At 45.0% G+C, this 24,051-nt stretch overlaps 1 protein-coding gene across 3 annotated transcripts in view; it reads left to right on the plus strand.

The window, feature by feature from the left end:
• Nucleotides 1-23,354, plus strand: part of ctbp1l (C-terminal binding protein 1-like) — a 43,037-nt gene extending 19,683 nt beyond the window's left edge. For 2 of the 3 annotated variants that reach the window (XM_083651524.1, XM_083651525.1), the window contains 6 exons: nucleotides 111-317; nucleotides 9,398-9,612; nucleotides 13,020-13,150; nucleotides 14,499-14,626; nucleotides 17,029-17,170; nucleotides 22,929-23,060. In XM_083651524.1, coding sequence (XP_083507650.1) covers nucleotides 111-317; nucleotides 9,398-9,612; nucleotides 13,020-13,150; nucleotides 14,499-14,626; nucleotides 17,029-17,153 — 806 coding nt within the window. In that variant the 3' untranslated portion in view covers nucleotides 17,154-17,170; nucleotides 22,929-23,060. Of the gene's footprint in view, nucleotides 1-110; nucleotides 318-9,397; nucleotides 9,613-13,019; nucleotides 13,151-14,498; nucleotides 14,627-17,028; nucleotides 17,171-22,928 lie in introns of all 3 variants that reach the window. The other variant, XM_083651526.1, reaches the window with a different exon arrangement.
• The last annotated feature ends 697 nt before the right edge of the window (nucleotides 23,355-24,051 follow it).

Here is a 24,051-nt window from a genome sequence, read left to right on the forward strand (position 1 = left end):
AGATGTTGTAGTTTCTGAGTGGCAGTGTGCAGCAATCTTCACATAATATTTTCTGCTGTGTTGCTATCTGAGGCTGATCTTTCTCTCCTCTTGTCCACTCTTTGCTCCAGGCATCGCTGTGTGTAACGTGCCAGCCTCCTCGGTGGAGGAGACAGCCGACACTTCAATGTGTCTGATCCTCAACCTGTACAGGCGGGTCACCTGGATGCACCAGGCCCTCAGGGAGGGAACCCGGGCCTCCAGTGTGGAGCAGATCAGGGAGGTGGCCGGCGGCGCTGCCCGCATCCGGGGCGAGACGTTGGGCATCATCGGCCTGGGTGAGTGGAGGGTGTGCATGTGGGTGAGTGGAGGGTGTGGATGTGGGTGAGTGGAGGGTGTGGATGTGGGTGAGTGGAGGGTGTGGATGTGGGTGAGTGGAGGGTGTGGATGTGGGTGAGTGGAGGGTGTGGATGTGGGTGAGTGGAGGGTGTGGATGTGGGTGAGTGGAGGGTGTGGATGTGGAGGGTGTGGATGTGGGTGAGTGGAGGGTGTGGATGTGGAGGGTGTGGATGTGGGTGAGTGGAGGGTGTGGATGTGGGTGAGTGGAGGGTGTGGATGTGGAGGATGTGGGTGAGTGGAGGGTGTGGATGTGGGTGAGTGGAGGGTGTGGATGTGGGTGAGTGGAGGGTGTGGATGTGGGTGAGTGGAGGGTGTGGATGTGGGTGAGTGGAGGGTGTGGATGTGGGTGAGTGGAGGGTGTGGATGTGGGTGAGTGGAGGGTGTGGATGTGGAGGATGTGGGTGAGTGGAGGGTGTGGATGTGGGTGAGTGGAGGGTGTGGATGTGGGTGAGTGGAGGGTGTGGATGTGGGTGAGTGGAGGGTGTGGATGTGGGTGAGTGGAGGGTGTGGATGTGGGTGAGTGGAGGGTGTGGATGTGGATGTGGGCGGCTAGATTTTCCATCAGCGTCTTATGGACCCATTTCACAGCAACCGTTTTGAGGTGGTGGAAGCAGGAAGTCAAGCAGGTGTAACCAGGGCCCAAACTTAACTTTTTGACTCACCGGCCAGGTGGCGGGTAGATGGAAAAAATCCACCCGCCAGGCATATTTCTTACCGGTCAAAATAATATATCGCATTTTTGTCACATATATTGTACATATCTAGGGCTGTCCCGAATACCATATTTAGAACATCGCCGCTTCGGGGAGATAAAATCGATCATAATCAAAGCTTCTACAGTCCGGGGAGGGTGTGACAGACAGGAACAAACAAACATTAACTCTAGTTGTAGGCTACTCACTTTGAAAGGACTCTCAGCTCAGCGCCGTGCGCTCTGCTGCTCATAGTAAACATTCTTGCATGCTTATAAACTCATGACAAAAAGCTCCTCATCTGTCCTCCTGATGGTCGATTTTCATCCAACTTGTCTCAGTCCGACGTGTGGATATTATTTCCCACCAAATGTGAATTCTAGGTGGGACGTGAGCGGACTTGCCTGCATGAGAGCTGTGTGACAGCTGCTACTTCATAACGGTATCCACCTTATTTTTGATGCCCCGCTGTACAAATAATTAGGGGTGGGAATCGCGGAGTAACTCACCATACGATATGGTCATGATACTTGGCCCTCGATAACGATATTATCACGATACAGCGATTCTGCGATAATCGATATATTGGAAGAAATGTAACCTACGATACATCACGATATCTGTGTAACTGAAGAGAAAAAAATACCCCTAAAAGACAAGAAGCAGGTATTATGTATTTATTAGCAGAATTGACATGAACTCACTCAGAGTTCACTCACTCACTCATACCATTTTCGATACCACGGAGGAAAAGTTACACATTAAGAGTCTTTTTTAATTATTATTAAAAGAAGAGAACAATGGCATATATTCACAATATAATTTTAAGTTGTCTTAAGTAGTTAGTGGGGGTGGGAATGTTCCAGCTTTCATGTTTCATGTAGGCTACAATTCCCTCCAAAGCCTCCCTCAAGCTGAGCTGCTGCCCCCAGTATGCTCAGAGTGTAGCCCAAGACAGCCCAAACACCAACTCTGCATGTCCAGGATTCAGTTATAAATCGCAACTTCGACAATTCTGCACCAAAGAACTTAAATCGATAAGAACTGACGACTGGATTGTTCCCCTCAGTGGTTCCACGTGCAACATCAAGGCGGGAGCGCTGTTGTAAAAAAACAACACACGCTTCGTCTCTTGCCTTCAATACTCTTTGTCTGCTACATCCGGGTACCTCCACCGGGCAATGCGTTTAACGTTAAATTTAGCTGCACTCTCCAAGCAGGGTCCATGTATCAACAGATTTCAAAGCCAATATGTTAGTGGAAAGAGCGTCACTCCGACTGGTTAACAAGTGAAACATTTGGTCACTCACACTGGGGTTTTGAGCCCGGTGTTGGTGAAGTGGTTACAGCAGCAGTAGTGGGATTAGCTAATGTAGCTAACAGCTGCGGTGCTGTGTGTGTCTGTGTGTGTGGAGGAGGCAGAGGGAGCGCTGCTGGTATCGATAAACTTGCTACTGTAGAAAATGAGTATTGTATCCGTTTAAAAATGTTTAGTAGCCTATAGAGTAAGTACCTATTAAGTATCAATATTTTTGACATCCCTAGGACTCTGTTTATCAAAATGGCTGTGGGGGAATCAGTTTAAAAATCCTGCATATTTTAATAACATATCGATACTTGGTGCCAGTGTATCGATAACGTATCGCAAGTGGAAATATCGCGATACCGTGAGTATCGATATTTTGTCCCACCCCTACAAATAATTATGGGTACAAGGTCCGGTTTAACGTGACTTATTGTTGCAGCTTGCCATTTCCTAAAACGGTATTCTACTTGATTTGAAAAGATGGCCGCCTACACTCCCTTGTACCCTGGCTGAATTGAACATAACTTGGCCAATAAGTATGTAACATACCAAATAAAACTAACAGTAATGTCTTTATTTGATGTAGAATGCAGAGGACATGTAACTGTTTTGTTAAACTCGCATTCCAGGAATATTGTATTTACTGCACTGCTCTAAAGTAACGTTAGTGGCGCACGCCTCAGAGAGCCTGTTCGTCCTGGAAGCCACTCGCTTTGCGCCAGAACACAATCGATTTGGGGGTGGAACACGTCAGGTTTGGCTAACGCCTGTGCCCAGAACTGTCGAATCAAATCATCGACAGAGACCCTATGGCCCGCCTCCCAGTATTTTCAGTGTATCAGAGTTAGATAGAGAACGTGACAGATATAGCCACGTTATGGTTATAAACAACAAACTAACGCTGGTGTTCCCTTTGGAAACAGTGTTACTATCAATTTGGTCATTCAGTGGCGTTTTACTGCCATGTAACATAGCTAGCTAGCCGCTAACATTAGCCACAGCAGGCGATTACACATGATGCACTGTGCTCTTAACACATTCACTGCCAGACGTTTTTTTTTTACTGTAGTTAGCTTCTGCCAGAGGGTTTTTTTGAGGATTCTGGCTCATCTTTCAAGACCCGAGGATTCTTTTCTGCTAAGATTTTGTGAACACACAATATCTCAAAAGAACTAATAGAATGTGTGCTTTCTCTGTCTAAAAGAGTTAGTTTGTAGAGTTAGTAGTTATGTAAGCATTAGCAGTTGAATACAGCATGGTTTCAGCGTCAGAAAAATTATTCAGAGATAAACGGCTTTTTGTGAAATTCGATAGAACAGTCACTTTAACCATTCATTTTTGGCATCAGTAAGACGTCAGACATCTAAACAATAGTTTTGAACAGTAATTTCCTCCATAACAGCAGGAAACCCCCCTCTGCTTCCAACTCCTCCCTCCGTGGGCGTTCTTCTTGGCTGCAGCGGCCGTCACAAGCTTGTCACCAGTCTCACTGCTTTGCTGCTGCTGCTGCCTGTCTGCGCGGCCGCTGTTTGAGGAAGTCTGGATGGACTCGCTCGCTTCTTGGAGTTTTGGTTGAGAGAAGCTTTTGCGATTCTGGTCATATTTATGCTGCGTGTTTCAAAGTGTGTTCCGCCTGTAATCTATTATGCAAATTTGCAATCCCGCATCGCCAGCAATCAGCGCGAAAACGAAAGCGTTTTCCCCCATCCATTTTCATGAGAATGGCTGCTTTTTGCTTGCCTTCCTCTAGTCAGGAGAGCACTGTCGCCACTTAGTGGGTCGGTGGAATGGGTTGTAAACGTTCGGTGGCTCCAATAATTATATAAGAGATGTAAAAGGGTTAGATGCACATCCCACGGTCAAAATTTTTTTTTTTTAATTTTTTTGACGTATTAATACGTCATTGGCAGTCAACCGTTGGATTATTTTTGACGTATTAATACGTCATTGGCAGTGAACGTGTTAAAGGGATATTTATCTACGAGATTTTTGCCAAGCTGGACCTGATTAGTGATTTGCTCCGTTCGCCCAGACGGGTGTCAAGCTGTCAGCAACAAGGCTGGGAGGATCAGACGGGAAGAAAAACGCAGAGGTATGGGTGGGCGATATGGCAAAAATATCATATCACGATTTTTTCAGGCAGGATCACGATCCACGATCTTATCACGATTCTTTTTCATATTGGTTTTTAAGACTATTTTGCAAGTTACTGAACAGTACAAGTACATCCAAACTAATTTCAGGGTTCGTACGGCCATGAGAAACCTAGAAAACTTGTGGAAATTTAAAATACAATTTGTTTTATAAATATTTTCATGTCATTCATTTACGCTGAGTTTCCAAAAATTCATGTGCTAAAAAAGAATGTTCACAAGCATGCAAACACTATCTATCTATCTATCTATCTATCTCTTGGTTCACTGTTATTTATACAGTAGGTTTGGGCGAAGGGACGAATATATTGGCTATCTGCGATTGAGTTGCGTGATTGTCATTTGTCAATTTGCTAATTTAATGGAGAGAGAGAGAGACCGACAGACAGAGCGTGGGGACAGAGCAGAGACATGCGACTCAACACACACACACACACACACACACACAGCGTTGAGCTTTAAGCAGTGAGAGAGAGGCGGGGGGGGAGAAAATAAGGTGGGGCAGAAACGCGCTCTTCTGAGAATACGAGGCAGCAGGATGAGGGCAGATTAGGAGCAAATATGCGTCCTCACATTTAAAATAACTGCCAAGTAGGGCTGCCACAAACGATTATTTTGATAGTCAACTAGTCACCGATTATTTTAACGATTAGTCAACTAATCAGATCATATCGCACAATTACTCAGTCGCTCTGATTTAGCTATCATCATCAGCTTCTAAATTTAGCTTCAAGTTGTTTTAAGCATGTGCCAAATAAAAATAAAGACAATTAATGATAATTCACTCAAAAATAATATTTTCATGAACTTTAAAGTTTAGAGCATGTAGCAGCATATTTATTTCTGGCATCAATGTACTTGCATGTGATAAATGTAATATAGTGCTAATTGCAAAACTGCAAAATAGTACACATTGAAATTGAAAACATATCGTGCAATGAAATATGTACTATCCATTGAATGAATAATGCAAAATAAAATTAGGGCACTACTACGTGGAATGGAAATGGAACCAAAAACTATTCACTGCAACCAAAATATCAACCAAAATAAATTGTTTCAGTCTTCTCAGGCATCAAACACATTTTTAAATGTCGTAGAGTGCAAACTGCGGAGTAAAATGAGGTTTCCAGTATTCCCGTCAGCAACACATGAGCTTAACGTTGCTATGAGATGACAACGTTACAGCAGGCTTTTAACGTTAATATCGTTAGCCAATAGCTAACGTTAGCAGCTAACGTTGTGGTTGCCAGTGAGCTAACAAGCTAATTAGCCTTCATCTGCATTCGCCACAACGTGCTTCCTTTTGAGATGCTCGTGCATCATACTCGTGCTGCCATGATAAGCGAGTTCAGCTTATTTAGCAGATTTTGCATTTCACATTATAGTGGGTGAAATGCTCCCACACTTTGGACGTATGAGGACGGCTAGACATTTTTTCTGTGAAGCACTGGGAGGAAGCTGCTTGTTGTTCCGGTGATGTCATGTTTTCCCCGGATGATGGGTACTGTGCATGTGCATCAAAGACAGGACGGAGACGCCTGGAGGCCAGGCCAGCCAGTGAGGCCATCGCCAGCAGCAGCTTCGGGGAAACAAAACAAAAGTTTTTTTCTTTTTTTCAGCAAAAAAAAACATGCGATGACGTCGATTACCAAATATGTCGGCGACGATTTAAATTGTCGACGTAGTCGCGACTAGTCGACTAATCGTGGCAGCCTTACTGCCAAGTCCGACTGAAGCAAATTAAACTCAAACTATCAAAAAGAGCAGCGGAGATTCAGACACTTTTTGCGCGATGCGTGCCGCTCTATCTGCCTGTTTGTCTCTCTGCCAGTGCCCGCATGTCTGTTTAGTGTGTGTGTGTGTGTGTGTGTGGCATGTCATTTTTAACACTGTTCATTGTAACGAGCAGAGCGTGTGTTTAGGCTATCGTCCGGCTCCGTCCCCAAATTAATGAACGCTATTTTTAACATCCCTGGGATGACGGGAGGTCCTTGTTAAGGCAAGCCCTGGTTAAGTGTGTCTGTGTGTGTGTGTGTCAAACCAACTACCCCTCCGCTCCGTGTTGTCATGCTGCTGCACTTTGCAAAGTGAAAAGGGGGAGGGGAGGAAAACTTTGGAAGCGTCTTTCACACATAGAAATGCAACTGATAGAATGTGCACTGCATGTAGCGCGCTTCTAACGATCTGTCTGGAAAGGCAGATCGTGGAGCCATTCTGATCGTGAACGATCTAAGATCGTCATATCGCCCTACGCCGAGGCATCATGGCCGCTAGAAATAAGGTGGATAAACAAAGTAAACGACTTGAATTCACTCTTAACACATTGAATGCCAGCCATGTTTTCATTCCTGTAGGTAAGTTGTGCCAGGGGTGTTTTTGACGATTCTGGCTCATTTTAGAACAGCCGAGGATTCTTTTCTGTTAAGAATTCATGAACACCAAATAACTAATAGAATGTGTGCTTTCTCTGTCTAAAAGAGTTAGTTTGCAGAGTTAGTAGTTATGTAGATATTAGCCGTTGAGTACAGCATGGTTTCAGCGTCTGGAAATTTATTCAGAGATAAATGGCTTTTTGTGAAACAGTCACTTTAACCATTCATTTTTGGCATCAGTAAGACCGTCAGACATTCTAAACAATAGTTTTGAACAGTAATTTCCTCCATAACAACAGGAAACACCCCTCTCATTCAAACTCCTCCCTCCGTGTGTCTTCTCCTCCTTCCTCCTAACAGCGGGCGTGTCAGAAGCGCGTTGTGCTGCCTGCCTGTCTGTCTGCGTGCCTGCCTGCCTGCTTGCCTGCGTGCGGGGACGAGTCTGAAATGGATTACTGTAAAATCGCCAAGCCATTTCCTTGAATGGCTTGCTCCCGCGGTGTGTGTGTGTGTGTGTGTGTGTGTGTGTGTTCGCGCGTTGCCCCCGCGGCTCTGGGGGGAAGAGATCTCTGTCCGTTCTGTGTGTGTGTCCGGGCTTCTGACTGTAAAATCGCCAAGCCATTTCCGCGGGAGGCGGCTGCTTTTGGGTCCCGTGGCTGTGACTTCTCTCGGTCTCTGTCGCCACTTAGTGGTCGGTAAAATAGATTACACACATGCTCTTGCTCCAAATAGTTATCTCGAAGATGTAAAAGGGGTTGATTGATGTCCCACCGTCAAAAAAAAAAAATGTTTATGTAAGACGAGTTAGCTCGTCCTTGGCACTTAAGCGCTGGATTATGTAAGACGAGTTAGGTCGTCTCTGGCACTTAATGTGTTAACACTTGTAAAGTTACTCACTCTGTAAAGTTACTCACACTGTAAAGTTACTCACACTGTAAAGTTACTCACTCTGTAACGTTACTCACACTGTAAAGTTACTCGCAATGTTAAGTTACTCACACTGTAGAGTTACTCACACTGTAAAGTTACTCGCACTGTAAAGTTACTCACTCTGGGTGGAAAATTAGGAAAGAAGTGTAGAAGTTTCATGTTTATAAGACGGCCTCTTTCACGTCCGCAACTCACGTCTGTGCTGCTGGGTGCGTCCCCGTGTTAAACAGTGTTAGCCTGAAGGACCCCGCCCAGCCAGAAAACTAGAGACAGTCTCATGACGCACTCATGTTAGCCGGTTGCACACCATCATGAAGCACTCATGTTAGCCGGCTGCCACCAAAACATACAGTTTTACTTTGACATGAGGACTATTTTGGGACCCGCCACGTGGCAGGTAGACCCCCTGAGCGTCACGCTTGGCGGGTGTTCATTTCGGGCCCTGAGTGTAACCAACACCATTAATTATGGTTCCATTCTGTTTAGGTGTTCCAGTGCCAGAGCCCTCATTAATGTCATTGGTTACACCTGCTTAACTTCCTTCCTACTTTAGCACTTCAAAAGGTTGCTGTGAAAAGAGCCTATTGACATAGTAGACCAAAGATGAATCGTGTGCTGAAGTGCTTTAGGGCAGTGGTTCTCAAATGGGGGTCCGCGGACCCCCAGGGGTCCGTGGCACTTTGCCAGGGGGTCCGCGAAAAGTTTGCAAGTAATTCTTTTTTTTTTTTAAATGCTACATGATACTTATTCCTTCTCAAACTACTTCCTACATGGTGCTAGTCTATCAAAATATCTTGGCTGTCATTGATTGTGTTGCATAGTGGTTTTCTGTACTGTTGACAAATTGTGATATTGTAAGTCGCTTTGGACAAAACAAAAGTGTCTGCTAAATGACGTAATGTAATAAAAAAAAATATATATTTATTTTTTAATTTTTTATATATCTTTTTGGCCAAAAGATATGGCATATTCATCTGATGCATCCGTCAGATTCCAGCCCTCACACCGCTCCCTAGATTCACCCCTCCACTAGTGCTGGATGCCTCGCCCCTCCACCACTACATGTAGTCAATAGTCGCGCGTCCCATTCGAGACTTTTTTCGTCCCTGGCACCGACATGGTGGAACGAACTCCCTCCCTTGGTCAAAAATATATATATATCTTTTTGCAAAATCTTCATAGTTCAACGAAAATAGTTTATGCTTTAAATCTAAAATGGTTCATGGATTACATTCTAATAACAAACCTATCAAATTAAAAGTCAAGCACGTTACCGTGGAAACAATTAAGCTTAGCCCAAAATCACAAATCAGAACGAGGGGGTCCCCGGTATATTTTCTATCTTGTAAGGGGTCCTTGGCTGAAAAACATTTGAGAACCTCTGCTTTAGGGAATCTCCGATGAGTGTGCCTGATCCAAGCTGAAAGATGATGGTCGTCTGACCAGCAACATGGTGGAGGGTCTGTGTTGCTTCTTCTGCTTCAGTGAATGGTTGATGCTGGTTGGCTCCAGCCCGGGCAGCACAGTGGCTGTTGTTAACCCTAAACCCTCTCTTCCTTCCAGGGCGTGTTGGCCAGGCCGTGGCCCTGCGAGCCAAGGCGTTTGGTTTCGGCGTGATCTTCTACGACCCCTACCTGCCCGACGGCGTGGAGCGCTCGCTGGGCCTCCAGCGCATGGCCACCCTGCAGGACCTTCTCATCCACTCTGACTGTGTCTCCCTCCACTGCAGCCTCAACGAGCACAACCACCACCTCATCAACGACTTCACCATCAAACAGGTGTGAAGGACATCACACCCTGCTTCTCTCAAGCATGATCAGAACTAGGGGGGTCACGATTCTCCAAATCCACGATTCGATTTGACTTTCGATTCTACATTCTACATAATATATATATATCTATTTTTCACAGCACTGACGGCTATGCCTTTGTTAGACTCAAGTCTTGATTTACAGCAACATATCATTGGTTTTATGCCCTGCTAAACTGTCATTTATTTACCACATTATATATGGTCAAACCTAAATGATTTATTTAAAGTGCAATAATAAATCCATCCATGATCTCCATATTATAACTCTGTATGAAAAGAACTCACACTGCCATTCTGTCAATAATACCAAATAAATGATTATAAATAATTAGTTGGCATGTAGGCTATGTAACAAAATTGGCAAAGCATTTCAGGACAATCAACAAAAGATATAACTGATCGGACAACCAAGTAAACAAACATGTGGACATAGTCACTCTACACACCAAGTTCGGAATTGAGCACGTTAAAAAATAACGATCTCACTTCTGCCAGTCATCGTTAGCACACCCGGCTCGGACTCTGACAATTTCGGCAATTCAGCCGTCATCATTGTGAAGAGAGAGAGGGAGAGAAAAGCAGATCTCAAAAGCAACGCAGGTAGTGAGCGTTTGTCAGAGCCTTGATGACAAGAGAGAGGAGCGGAGGAGAGTGGAGTCGGCCCAGTTTAAAGAACAAAACGCAATTTATTTCATTCAAACCTAAATCTGGAAGAATGTAGCAGTAACTTCAAGAGAGAAAGAGGAGCGGCAGCTGAGCATAGAGGCAGCTGGATGGGTGCTGCTCGCTCCACTCACTGGCTCCTCTCTGCTACCTTTCCCCTGGGGGGAAAACGCTGATGCTCGCTCCACTCTGGCCCCTCTCTGCTACCTTTCCCCTGGTGGGAGAACGGTGCTGCTCGCTCCACTCACTGGCTCCTCTCTGCTACCTTGCCCCTGGTTGGAGAACGGTGCTGCTCGCCCCACTCACTGGCTCCTCTCTGCTACCTTGCCCCTGGGTGCTGCTCGCTCCACTCACTGGCTCCTCTCTGCTACCTTGCCCCTGGGTGCTGCTCGCTCCACTCACTGGCTCCTCTCTGCTACCTTGCCCCTGGGTGCTGCTCGCTCCACTCACTGGCTCCTCTCTGCTACCTTGCCCCTGGGTGCTGCTCGCTCCACTCACTGGCTCCTCTCTGCTACCTTGGCCCTGGGGGGAGAACGGCGCAGCGCCCACGGCGCACCCCGGCTTTGGCGAGGTGAAGTCCACCTTCCAGCCCTGAAGTCCAGAAGTCCAGCCCTGCTGCCTATCTCCGACATGTTGTAATGTGCATACAGCAGAGGACGAATATTTGTCTCGCATTGCGAATAGAACGACAAACTTATAAACAGCCTGAGGCCATAGGCCGAGGCAGGCAGCTGCTGTGACGCTCCGCCTCCCTCAATGTGTAATCATTTAAAGGGTGTGTTTGTTTTTACTTTCGGACACGTGCAAGTGGGGTGGAGAGGGGGAAATAATACTGGTCTGGGAGAATCGCGATCCTGCCTTTCAGTTCGATGATCGAAATCGAACACTCATTTCGATTGATTTCTCGATCTGAATCGAGATCGTGACAGCCCTAATCATAACACCGTTTCTCTCAAGCATGATCATAACCCATGTTTACATCCAGTCACCAAATGAACTTGAACTTTTGAGTAAACATAACAAAAACTGTGTTTCGATCAACTGGGTTGATGAACTTTCACAAGGAAATGGAAGAGGTCTCTATACTAGATGATTTATTCCAACAATTGTTTCCATCAAATTACACTTATTTCCATTCAGCCTTTCCAATGTGAGGGATTATAATTCTCATAAGAATACTTTGATGGAAACTCAGCTAATGACTGCACTATAGTGCATGATGTGAATTCATTAATAAATGTTCAAATGATGTTGTCTCCCGTCCTTCTGCTGCTACTTTCTTTGTGATTTGTGAGATAGATGATTTGTAAATATTCGAGACAACATAATTGACAGCAAAGGGACAATGTTTTATGGGGACAGGACAGACTAGGGATGTTCATTTTGAAAATTTTCCAAAATCGATAATCGGTGAGAATTAACGATCAATTATCGATTATCGATTTTATTAATACTTAGAAAATTTTCAATATTTTCAATTTTTTTTTTTTTTTTTTTTTTTTTTTTTTAACAAAATGAATGCCTATGGCAGAAAATACGAAAGACAACGTGTTCTCCTCAATGAACTCTTTATTTCAATGTGTCTCCTCTCCAACACTGCTGTCCCCGGCGCATGCCGGTGTGAATTTCTCATGTTTAAAACAGTTTTGTTGGCACAAAGGCCCGTGCCCAGCCAGAAAACTAGAGACTATATGAAGCTCCACCTCACGTTAGTCGGCTGTGCAATGGAGTGGGCGAGGAGGAACGAATTCCACCCAAACCTAGTCCAAAAAAAAAAAAAAAAATTTTTTTTTTTTTTTTTTTTTTTAATAATTAAAAAATCGATCCAAATGCCACAGGATCGATTCCAATCCTTAACGATCGATTATCGATTTTCGATAATTGATGAACATCCCTAGGACAGACACACACCCAGTCCACCAGCATAATTATGTTTGTATGTAGCTAATATTGGCGTTTGTTTTTCTGTCTCAGAATATGTGTCGTCACATGATCTAAGTGTTCACTCTGTGCTGCAGATGTGTTGTTGTCACATGATCTAAGTGTTCACTCTGCTGCAGATTAGGGATGGGCATTTCTAGCAAAAACACTATTCGAAATTCGCTGGCCAAATTCGAATTTAATTCGAATTTCGAAAATAAATAAAAAAATGTAAAAAAAAAAAAAAAAAAAAAAAATTTTTTTTTTTTTTTTTACATTTTTAATTTTTTTTACATTGACATTTTCGAAAATAAAAAACAGTTTTGACAATCATGAGTGGTTGTGGTTCATTAAATATTTAGTAGGCTCAGGTCTGAGTGCCAAAGGGGTGCCAAAGTCACCCCCTCTCCCTCTTCATGGGATTTCATCCGCCATTCATTTTTCCATAAACCTTGCTTAAAATGCTTATAGCGATTTGACTATACCGGTACTTAGAATCAGGGGAGACAATGCAACATTTCACTCAAAAAAAAAAAAAAAAAAAAAAAAAATTTTTTTTTTTTTTTTTTTTCGAATTTCGAATTTCAATAATAAAAGTCGACCTTGATAATAACAACGATTATTCGAAAATTCGAAATTCGATGCCCATCCCTACTGCAGATGTGTTGTCACATGATCTAAGTGTTCACTCTGTGCTGCAGATGTGTTGTTGTCACATGATCTAAGTGTTCACTCTGTGCTGCAGATGTGTTGTTGTCACATGATCTAAGTGTTCACTCTGTGCTGCAGATGCGTCAGGGGGCCTTTCTGGTGAACACATCCAGAGGGGGTCTAGTGGACGAGAAAGCGTTGGCTCAGGCCCTGAAGGAGGGCCGGATACGAGGGGCCGCCCTGGACGTCCACGAGACAGAACCCTTCAGGTAACCCAGACACAGCAGAGCCACGCCAAACCTGCTTTTTGTGTGCCCTCAAATGAATGGGAGATTTGGTACATCGTGACGTCACGGTGGTATTTGCGCGTGCCCCACTCATGTGATTCCCCCCCCCCATGTGATTACTGTAGTTCACGCGGCGCGAGCCCTTTAAGAGCAATGCATCCATGGGTAATGCCTACTGTGGCTAATATTAGCCGCTAGTTAGTTATGTTTCATGGCAGTAAAACGCCACTGAATGACCAAATTGATATAACTTTTAACCATTTCGAGTAACAGTTTCCATACGGATCACCAGCATTAGTTTGTTGTTTATAACGTGGCTATATTTATCATTTATCGTTCTCTATCTCTGATACACTGAAAATACTGGGAGGCGGGCCATAGCGTCTCTGTCGATGATTTGATTTGACAGTTCTGGGCGTTGGCGTTGGCCAATCCTCGCGTGTTCCACCCCCAAATCGATTGTGTTTTGGCGCAAAGCGCAATAAATACAATATTCCTGGAATGCGAGTTTAACTAAACAGTTGCATGTCCTCTGCATTCTACAACAAATAAAGACATTACAATTTGTTTTATTTTGTATCTTACATATTTATTGGCCAACTTATGATAGTTTATTCTGCCAGGGTACAGAAGGGAGTATAGGCGGCCATCTTGCCTGCAGAGTTTTCAAATCAAGTAGAATACCATTTTGCAAGAAATCTGGGGGGGTGAGTCCCCCTTTAAACTGTGTTCACACCGAGATATTTATTTTTCTCTCTGTCGCTCGATTCAACTCTTTGGAATCGTTCTGTCGCTCTGTTTAAATCGCTCATCAACAGCCACAAGAATTGACGGATGTGGGGGCTATAACGTTACGCAATGTCATGATGTTTGTCCACTACGAGCCACCGCAGTTGTTTACAAGCTAAGCCTATCAGCGTGCTCCTAATGCGAGCTCTATACCGGTAGTACAGACTTCACTTCATGTCAGCTGTCAGTCTGTCAATGTGGTTTGTTGCCACACAATAAACCAGCGGTTTGTTCCAAGCCAGTGTGATCCTTGACTCACTCTCACACGGCAGCCAATCAGCGTTGAACAGCGAGCGACTGATGCCAGCGTAATTTCGCTCGAGTTGGGATATTTCATCTGGGGCGACGAGCAAATTTTCTCCCTATCGCTCTGTCTCTGTCGCTCGGACGCCCAGTGATTTTTCTCCCAGGCGAATATACGCTCAATCGCTCGTTTGCATTGACTTTGTATGTAACCTCGATGCCAGCGAAAAACTTTAATAGGTCGGTGTGAACGCACCTTTACTGCCTTCTTTAACACCTTCTTTCCCTCCATTTGTAGTTTTTCGACAGGCCCTCTGAAGGACGCCCCCAACCTGATCTGTACCCCGCACACATCTTGGTACAGTGAGCAGGCGTCTGTGGAGGCTCGCGAGGAGGCAGCCAGAGAGGTGCGCCGTGCCATCACCGGTAAGACTACCACACATGCACGCACACACACACGCACACACACACACACACACAAAGCATGCACGCACACACACACACACACACACACACACACGCATGCACGCACGAGTCCAGGACTCGGCATCGAGTCCACTTTTCAGGACTCGTGACTGGACTTGGACTTGAGGTACTGATGAGTCAGACTTGGACTTGAGGTACTGATGACTCAGACTTGGACTTGAGGTACTGCTGACTCAGACTTGGACTTGGATGCATTCTGTTAAGACATGAGAACGTGCTGGCCTGCCAGTCTGCACATTTCTTGCTATCGCAAACACAACTGTGAATTTCTCAGTTGGTTTTCAATGTAGCAGTGTCTCTCTCTCTCTCTCTCATATGAACATAACATTTTGATCATTCAATAATTCCAGTAGCTGTAGCCTAACATTTCTCATTCAGTCGTTGCTATAATGCCTGGATCTGCCCACTCCACTGAGAGTTTTGGCTGATATCAGGCTATAATAAACCTATATTGTGTGTAGAAGTATTGCCCCTTCAAAACAAAACAAAAAGACAAAGCAGCCATGGTATTCCTACGCATGGCACCACTAGATATAATATGCCTGATTGATGCACAGGAGGTGTGATTTATCATCCCACGTACGTTATTCCTAATTCCCACATTACTGTACGATATGACAATATGCAAACGTACTGCAGCTAGAAACCAGGCTGGAGGAGAAAGGAGGTTACGCCCGTATCTGTACATATTTAACACACACACACACACACACACCCACACACTCTCTCCCCCTCTGCGGGTGTGTGTGTCTTAAAATCTCACACTCTGAAGTTCATGGATATGGTCAAATATAAAACCGGGGCAAATTATGTTTAAAGTTATTAACAAGATGATGCCAGAAAACATTCAACACATGTTCTCTGGTAGAGATGGGGGTTACTATTTAAGAGGATCACTGAACTTAAAACAACCAAAGGTTCGCACAACTCGAAAAAGCATGTGCATCTCTGTTTGTGGGGTGCTGCTTTGGAATGGCTTGGACGAAATAATCAAAAGGAGTAATCATATAGGAAATTCTAAAAGAATCTATAAACTATCAATCATGGACATGTATAAGAGAGAGCTTGAAAAACGAGTATTGCACTTACTTAGTATATTTTATTTTACATTTCGTAGCATTAAGTTGGATTGCCTCTGGTAGGCTGGTAGGCTATCTGTTTTGTATTGTAAAGCAGCTATTATTATTTAAACCTTATCTAATGAAGTAGTAAGGAGGGGCAGGACTAGATAAGCATGGCTTCTTTCTGTCCCTTCTCGGACATATAATATGTTGTTTTGTAAATTAATGTGTTTTTAATTTCTGTTCGAGACAAATAAAAAATTCAATTCAATTCAAAAGTCAAGCTACAACCTGAATTATTCTTCAACGTGAGCCTCGAGTTGACAGCTAGACGGCCATATTTGAACGTCAGCTCAGCTCGTCCATTTCTGAGAATTTCCTAAATACAGTATTGAGACTCGTCCATGGCTGTACCATCGCGAGTCAGAGGGTCGCCGCCTGAGGTGGCGTCCTGGTGGACACCATGGGATGTACACCATCTGTGCTTGTTGTTTTAGAGAAACCAAATAAAAAACCATAGTCAGGCAGGCCAGGAAAAGGATGTAGGCCAGTAGAGTGAATCCTGTACTGCTTTGGGAGAAGCTCTTCAGAGTGCTAATGCTGTTGGTCCTGTTCTTCTAGAGAAGCTCTTCAGAGTGCTAATGCTGTTGGTCCTGTTCTTCTAGAGAAGCTCTTCAGAGTGCTAATGCTGTTGGTCCTGTTCTTCTAGAGAAGCTCTTCAGAGTGCTAATGCTGTTTGTCCTGTTCTTCTAGAGAAGCTCTTCAGAGTGCTAATGCTGTTGGTCCTGTTCTTCTAGAGAAGCTCTTCAGAGTGCTAATGCTGTTGGTCCTGTTCTTCTAGAGAAGCTCTTCAGAGTGCTAATGCTGTTGGTCCTGTTCTTCTAGAGAAGCTCTTCAGAGTGCTAATGCTGTTGGTCCTGTTCTTCTAGAGAAGCTCTTCAGAGTGCTAATGCTGTTGGTCCTGTTCTTCTAGAGAAGCTCTTCAGAGTGCTAATGCTGTTGGTCCTGTTCTTCTAGAGAAGCTCTTCAGAGTGCTAATGCTGTTGGTCCTGTTCTTCTAGAGAAGCTCTTCAGAGTGCTAATGCTGTTGGTCCTGTTCTTCTAGAGAAGCTCTTCAGAGTGCTAATGCTGTTGGTCCTGTTCTTCTAGAGAAGCTCTTCAGAGTGCTAATGCTGTTGGTCCTGTTCTTCTAGAGAAGCTCTTCAGAGTGCTAATGCTGTTGGTCCTGTTCTTCTAGAGAAGCTCTTCAGAGTGCTAATGCTGTTGGTCCTGTTCTTCTAGGCCGGATCCCTGACAGCCTGAAGAACTGTGTGAATAAGGAGTATCTGATGGCAGCCTCTCAGTGGCCCAGCATGGAGGCACCCAGCCACCCAGAACTCAACGGAGCGACCGCCGCCTACAGGTGAGCCACCACCGCCTACAGGTGAGAGGAGAGAACTAGACCGGCTAACAAGGGTAGTAACTGATGGCTAAACATGGCTTTAGACTCAATGCAGACAGGGTGCCCACGGGGTCTTCAAGAGTATTAAAAAAGCACAAATTTAATATTCTCAAAATAAGGCCCTAAAAATATTGAATTTCGTTTACAAATGATTGAATTTTGTTTACAGATGTCTTAAATTGTTTTAATATACTAGCGGAATACCCGTGCAGTGTATCGATTGTAAATGTTGCGTTCGCTGCACGCCCAACCCGTATGGACTCTGTGCTGGCCAGCGGCGACAGACATTTCCGCAGACCCATAAATGTCTTAAAATTAGTCGAAAATAGCCCCCCAGCGGATACAAAAACATGCGCATATGTGTTTGATGTACATACAAAGAACTGCGGCGATCGGATTTGTGAAACGCATTAAAAAAGAATATGATTTGCCTCAACTGCAGCCCGACTGTGGGAGCTCCGCCCCCGGTTGATTTGCACGGCCATTGTGCAGGATGGCCAAGTTCAGCCATTAATCTGCACATTCAGCCATCAATCTGCACATTCAGCCAATAATCTGCACATTCAGCCATTAATCGGCCCTAATTACCGAATCAAAAAATCCAGCAAAGATTCAGCGCGATCGCACGTAAAATGGCCTAGCTGTGGTCAAACATAATTCTGCTCACTCACACACACACACACACACACACTCACTCACTCACACACACACACACACTCACTCACTCACACACACACTCACTCACTCACTCACACACTCACACACTCACACACACACACTCACACACACACAGACACTTCGCGTTCTTATTATAGGATATTTGGTAGGGGTGCTCCGATCCGGCTAAGCCACGATCCGATCCGATTCGGATTCCTGGCGTCACGATCTGATTCCAGAATCGATTCTCGATTCCAACGATTCTCAATTCCAGAATCTAGAATCGATTCTCAATTATGTAGTTTTATATTGCAATAACACACAAAGGTAAATCTAAGACAAAAATGACAAATGTATTAACACGTTCACTGCCAATGGCGAGTTGAGTCGTCAAAAAAAATCCAACGGTTGACTGCCAATGACGAGTTGAGTCGTCAAAAAAAAAAAAAAAAAAAAATTGACGGTGGGACGTTGATCAACGCCCCCCACGTCTCCTATAAAAATATTGGAGCCACCGAACGTGTACAACCCATTCCACCGACCCACTAAGTGGCGACAGTGCTCTCCATTCTAGGAAAAGTCGAGCCAAAACTGCAGGGGAACGCGCGATGAAACCATTCTCCTACTGTAAAATGGATTGGCGAAAACGATTTCGCTTTCGCGCTGATTGCTGGCGGTGCGGGATTGCAAATTTGCATAATAGATTATGGGTGCAACACACTTTGAAACACGCAGCATAAATAAGACCACAATCGCAAAAGAAACCCCGTTTCTTGGGGTTTCTCAACCGAAAACCCAGAAACGAACGAGCCTCATTCTCATACTGTAGGCGAAAGCGCTTTCACGCTGGCGCACACGGGCGCACAATGGTGGGGGGTTCCAAAAATAGACTGGGTGGAAAACACACTTTGAAACACGCAGCATAAAGCCTAGAATCGCACAAAGCTTCATCAAAGCTCTCAAACCCAAGAAACGAGTGAGCCCCATCCACACTCCCAGGGAGAGGGAGGCTGCTCACTGCTCAGACAGGCAGTAGAAACTGCTTGTGACAAACGCGCTGCTGAAAGCCACCAGACACGCCCACGGAGGGAGGAGTTTGAAGGAGAGGGCGTTCAGAACTATATTGTTTAGATGTCTGATCTCTCACTGATGCCAAAAATAAATGGTTAAAGTGACTGTTCTGCCTGTTTGATTGAATTTCACAAAACTGCGATTATCTCAGCTTTCAGTCTCAGACGCTGAAACCATGCTGTACTCAACGGCTAATATCTACATAACTACTAACTCTACAAACTAACTCTTTTAGACAGAGAAAGCACACATTCTATTAGTACTTTTGTGAACTTTGTGTTCACAAAGTCCAAGCAGAAAATAATCCTCGGCTCTTGTAAAATGAGCCAGAATCCTCAAAAAAACCCTCTGGCAGAAGCTACCTACAGTAAAAAAAAAAACGGCTGGCAGTGAATGTGTTAATGCTGAACTTCAAATTCAACTTCTGAAGTATTACAGCCAGGGCCTACATTCATTTAGCAAACTAGGGGGGAATTCCCCCTTTATGTTCTTCAGATAAGATGGATTTATAGGCTGGGGGGGATCTGTAGACTTTGAGAAGGATTTATAGATTTTGAGGGGGAATACATTAACCAGAGTTCTTAAGTGCAAGAGGTGGTGGCACCGTGGCAGTACAGTACACAAATGACATGAACATTTGGACACTTATTCAGCCGGTATCTCGCATGTTGCGTTCAGGTGCACTGTAATACGTACAATACGAAGAAGAATCGATTCTTGGGAGTTTGGAATCGATCCAGGAATCGTGGCATTAAGAATCGCGATCCTTTCAAGAATCGATTTTTTGGAGCACCCCTAATATTTGGGACTAACAGAAACCCTCCCCGGACGAAGTTGGGTATTTTTTCCACTTGAAAAATGTCAACTGAGCCGACTGTCACTGGCAAACGGTGTGAGTCTTCTGAGAGCGCTGCGTGTGCACCTGGTAGTGTTGGGCCTGACTGCACTCTGCTGCTCTCATCTCTTTTCCAGGCAAGCAGGTAGGCATCTCAAACATCTCAAGCAGGTAGGCATCTCAAACATCTCAAGCAGGTAGGCATCTCAAACATCTCAAGCAGGTAGGCATCTCAAACGAGCCTTTTGATCAAGATACAGTACATTAGCCTCATCGCTAATGTTAGCTTTCAGTTCAGTTTTGACAGTTTGCTAACAGACTTATCTGCACAGTTCTCAAAGGGGGGGTCTGGCTGCACTCTGCTCTTTTCTTCGTCAGTTATTTCAAATTCCCAATAACGTAAATAATCAAGTTCTGTGAAACTCGGCGCAATTTAATCTCCAGTCTTGTTGCCGAAGTGCATTTTTTCATTTCAAAATAAAAGTCTGGCAAGGCTGCAAAAAAAGAAGGTAAACGGTGGTGAAATCTCTTAATTAATCGTTTAGCAAAAGCTTTTACAGGACAGCATAGGCTCTTTCATTGATGTGGAGATAGTGCTAACCGGGGTGCATGTATTCATTGATGTGGAGATAGTGCTAACCGGGGTGCATGGATTCATTGATGTGGAGATAGTGCTAACCGGGGTGCATGTATTCGTCCCGTGAAGTCACAGTATGGGCGTCACGGTTCTTTGCGTGAGGGGACACGACGAATACACCTAAACGCTGTTTGAACACCATAATCGCCACAGGAGAAGACACCAAAACAACACAAGGACCATAGAAATCGGCATTCAAACGTTTTGTGGAGAGGAAACATTACTGGGGGGTCGCTCCAGCGTGTTTACAAGCCGTAGCTTCCATGCTACTAAACCACAACAATATTGAAGCGTCCAGCTGCTCCCCCCTTTACCGTCGTCAAAAAAGCGAGTGCAGAGCAGTATCCTAATGACTTTTATGACTCAGGCGATAAGCTGTTTTGCAAATTCTGTCAACGAGGTAAGCTTGCTAATTACATTAATTAACGTTACGTAGCTGCGATGCACAACTATAAAGGACTTTCCTTTAGTCCTTTATAGTTGCACGTCACAGCTACACGTTACACAACACTGACATAGCTGTTAACTTGGAAACAAGCAGCTTCCTGAACATCGTGTGAGATGACAAGCAAGATGCGGCCATTTTCCAATAATCCATTATGATGACCGAACGTAATCATTATGGTAAACAAAACTCGCATCCAATAACATTAGCGTACTTACTTGGGAAAGTGAAACCCACCCCGCTGTCTGACAACTACAGTGGGGGAGGGGTGGGTGGGAGTATTAGGCTACTCCACATGCGCTCTGTTCACAAACTTGTGCAATAAAGATTTAAAGTTGGGGGGAAATGCCTTTGCCCTGTCAAACAGCTGGAATACAGACATCTGAGAAGGAGGTGCACCCCACACTTTGAAAATCGCTGCTCTAGAGTAAAACCTTTTTGTGTGGATTGCCTAGATCTTATTAAATTGTGGACATTTATTCATTCCCACTTATTAGACACTATTTCTGCTGGTAAAATGAGCATAAAAAGCAAAACACAGAATTCAGAAAAATTCAAAGGGAAAAAAACAGAATTTGGGATTTGTTGCTTTTTTTCTCCGTTGTACCGTATTCGTACCGAACCGTGACCCCGAAACCGAGGTACGTACCGTACCGTGACTTTTGTGTACCGTGACACCCCTAATCTATATATATATATATATATTATACCCCTAGGAGAGATGAATAGAAGTTGAAGAAAAGGCACTATGTGAGGCCATGGAGAGGGGTGGGGCTCTTAATGCGACAAATACACACCTTTTTCATTTTATGTTATTAGAATACACACACACCCCTCACAAAGTTATTGTGTATTAAATATAGAGCTGCACAATGAATCGTATTTTCATCGTCATCGCAATATGAACATGCGCAATAAACACATCGCAAAAACTGCCTGAAACGCAATGAATAACAAAAGTGGTTTTATTTACCGTAAATTCTGGACTATAAGCCGCACCTTTTTTCCCGTTTTTTGGGCTTTTTTGGCCCCTGCGGCTTATATAACGGTGCGGCTTATCTATGGATTTTTTCCAAAAAAAAAAAAAATCTCTCTTTTTTTAGCACTCTTTCTAACTATAAATCCACTTCTGTTTTAATTTCCTCTCTTGCCCTCTTTTCACCACACTGTATGACACTGTGTGCACTGTAAATAACAACACAGGTGGTGTTGTGTTATGTTGTTTTGTTGAAATGTTAATAAATGGGAGCTTCCTCAAACAGCCATCTCTTTCCCGACAATCCCCTCTGTGCATGAACCCTTACATATGGTAATTAAACATTAAAACACAATAAATAAAAAATAAAATAAAATAAAATAAAAACATTAAAACACCCGCGGCTTATAGTCCGGTGCGGCTTATATAAGAAAAAAATTGTCAACTTTGCAGGTGCGGCTTATACACCAATACAATTTACGGTACATGCGTCATGCATTCCCACTCAGCATCTGATCATTTTGTCTTGTGTTGTAAATCCAGCGTACACCTTTCCCTTGCAACAGTGCGCTCCGCCCCTCTGCCAAAGCCCAAACACGCTGTGTGTAGTTTCAGCTAGAGTCAGTGTGCATTTCATTTCTTTATTCAGTGGGCATTGGCTGTGTTTGGGGTCTATGTTAGCATTATTAAAGCAGAAAGACATAGGAACTGTATAGCTAATATGCATACTTTAATATTTGTTTATTTATCGCAAGTCGTATCGTCATCGCTATATTGAACAATGTTATCGCACATCGCAGATTTTCCTCATATCGTGCAGGCCTAATTAAATATGAATGTGAGTATTATAATATAAATGTATTAAATTCAAGTACTTGGCAAATCATTATTTTCTATGGGCTTAAAATCCATCCAGATTCTTCCATTGTATGCTCATACCTTTGCCAGTATGGCAGCAGGGAGGTTGGCATTCAAATGTCATCATTGAACTCATTGAACTAGGAGAACCCTGGGGGTACCCTCACCCTGCAATGCTTCTCATTCAATGAATGCTTGAGTGTAACTGCTGAGCAGATCTTTGAACAGCTATATATGATGTGTGTCCCTCCTGTCCTTCAGATTTCCTGCAGCTCTGATCAGCGTTGCAGCAGCAGGGGGCCTCCAAGCTGGTCCAGGGGTTGAAGGCCTGGTGACGGGCTCCCTGGCACATGGCATCGCCCCTGTCTCTCACCCCCCCCACGCCCCCTCCCCGGGGCAGCCCAGCAAGGCTGAGGCCGACAGAGACATCCCCTCCGACCAATAGCCCCCTCCGCCGTCGCCAACACATTCCGTCACCCCTGGAAACCACCTCACAGCCCCGCCCGGCATCAGACACAGCTCCACCCCTCCAGTACATTGACCCGCCCGGCATCAGACACAGCTCCACCCCTCCAGTACATTGACCCGCCCGGGCATCAGACACAGCTCCACCCCTCCTCCAGTACATTGACCCGCCCGGCATCAGACACAGCTCCACCCCTCCTCCAGTACATTGACCCGCCCGGCATCAGACACAGCTCCACCCCTCCTCCAGTACATTGACCCGCCCGGCATCAGACACAGCTCCACCCTCCTCCAGTACATTGACCCGCCCGGCATCAGACACAGCTCCACCCCTCCAGTACATTGACCCGCCCGGCATCAGACACAGCTCCACCCCTCCAGTACATTGACCCGCCCGGCATCAGACACAGCTCCACCCCTCCAGTACATTGACCCGCCCGGCATCAGACACAGCTCCACCCCTCCAGTACATTGACCCGCCCGGCATCAGACACAGCTCCACCCCTCCAGTACATTGACCCCGCCCGGGCATCAGACACAGCTCCACCCCTCCAGTACATTGACCCCGCCCGGGCATCAGACACAGCTCCACCCCTCCAGTACATTGACCCGCCCGGCATCAGACACAGCTCCACCCCTCCAGTACATTGACGCGCCCGGCATCAGACACAGCTCCACCCCCTCCAGTACATTGACAGTGGCAGCACCAGTTTGACCTGATGTGGATCTACACAGTCCAGTTTGTCAGATCAGATAACCAGCCCAGGAATGACCCATCCACAGATACCACCTCCCCTTCCCGCCGTCATCCACGCCACTGCCAGAACCCCCCAGAACACTCGAATCCCCCCTCCTGCCCAACCAGCGCCTCACGCCATCCCTCCCTTCAGTCCCCCACAATGTCAGCAATAACTCTCTT

The sequence above is a fragment of the Poromitra crassiceps genome, assembly GCF_964638095.1.
Source record: "Poromitra crassiceps genome assembly, chromosome: 15".
In the NCBI taxonomy this organism is placed as follows: Eukaryota; Metazoa; Chordata; class Actinopteri; order Beryciformes; family Melamphaidae; genus Poromitra; species Poromitra crassiceps.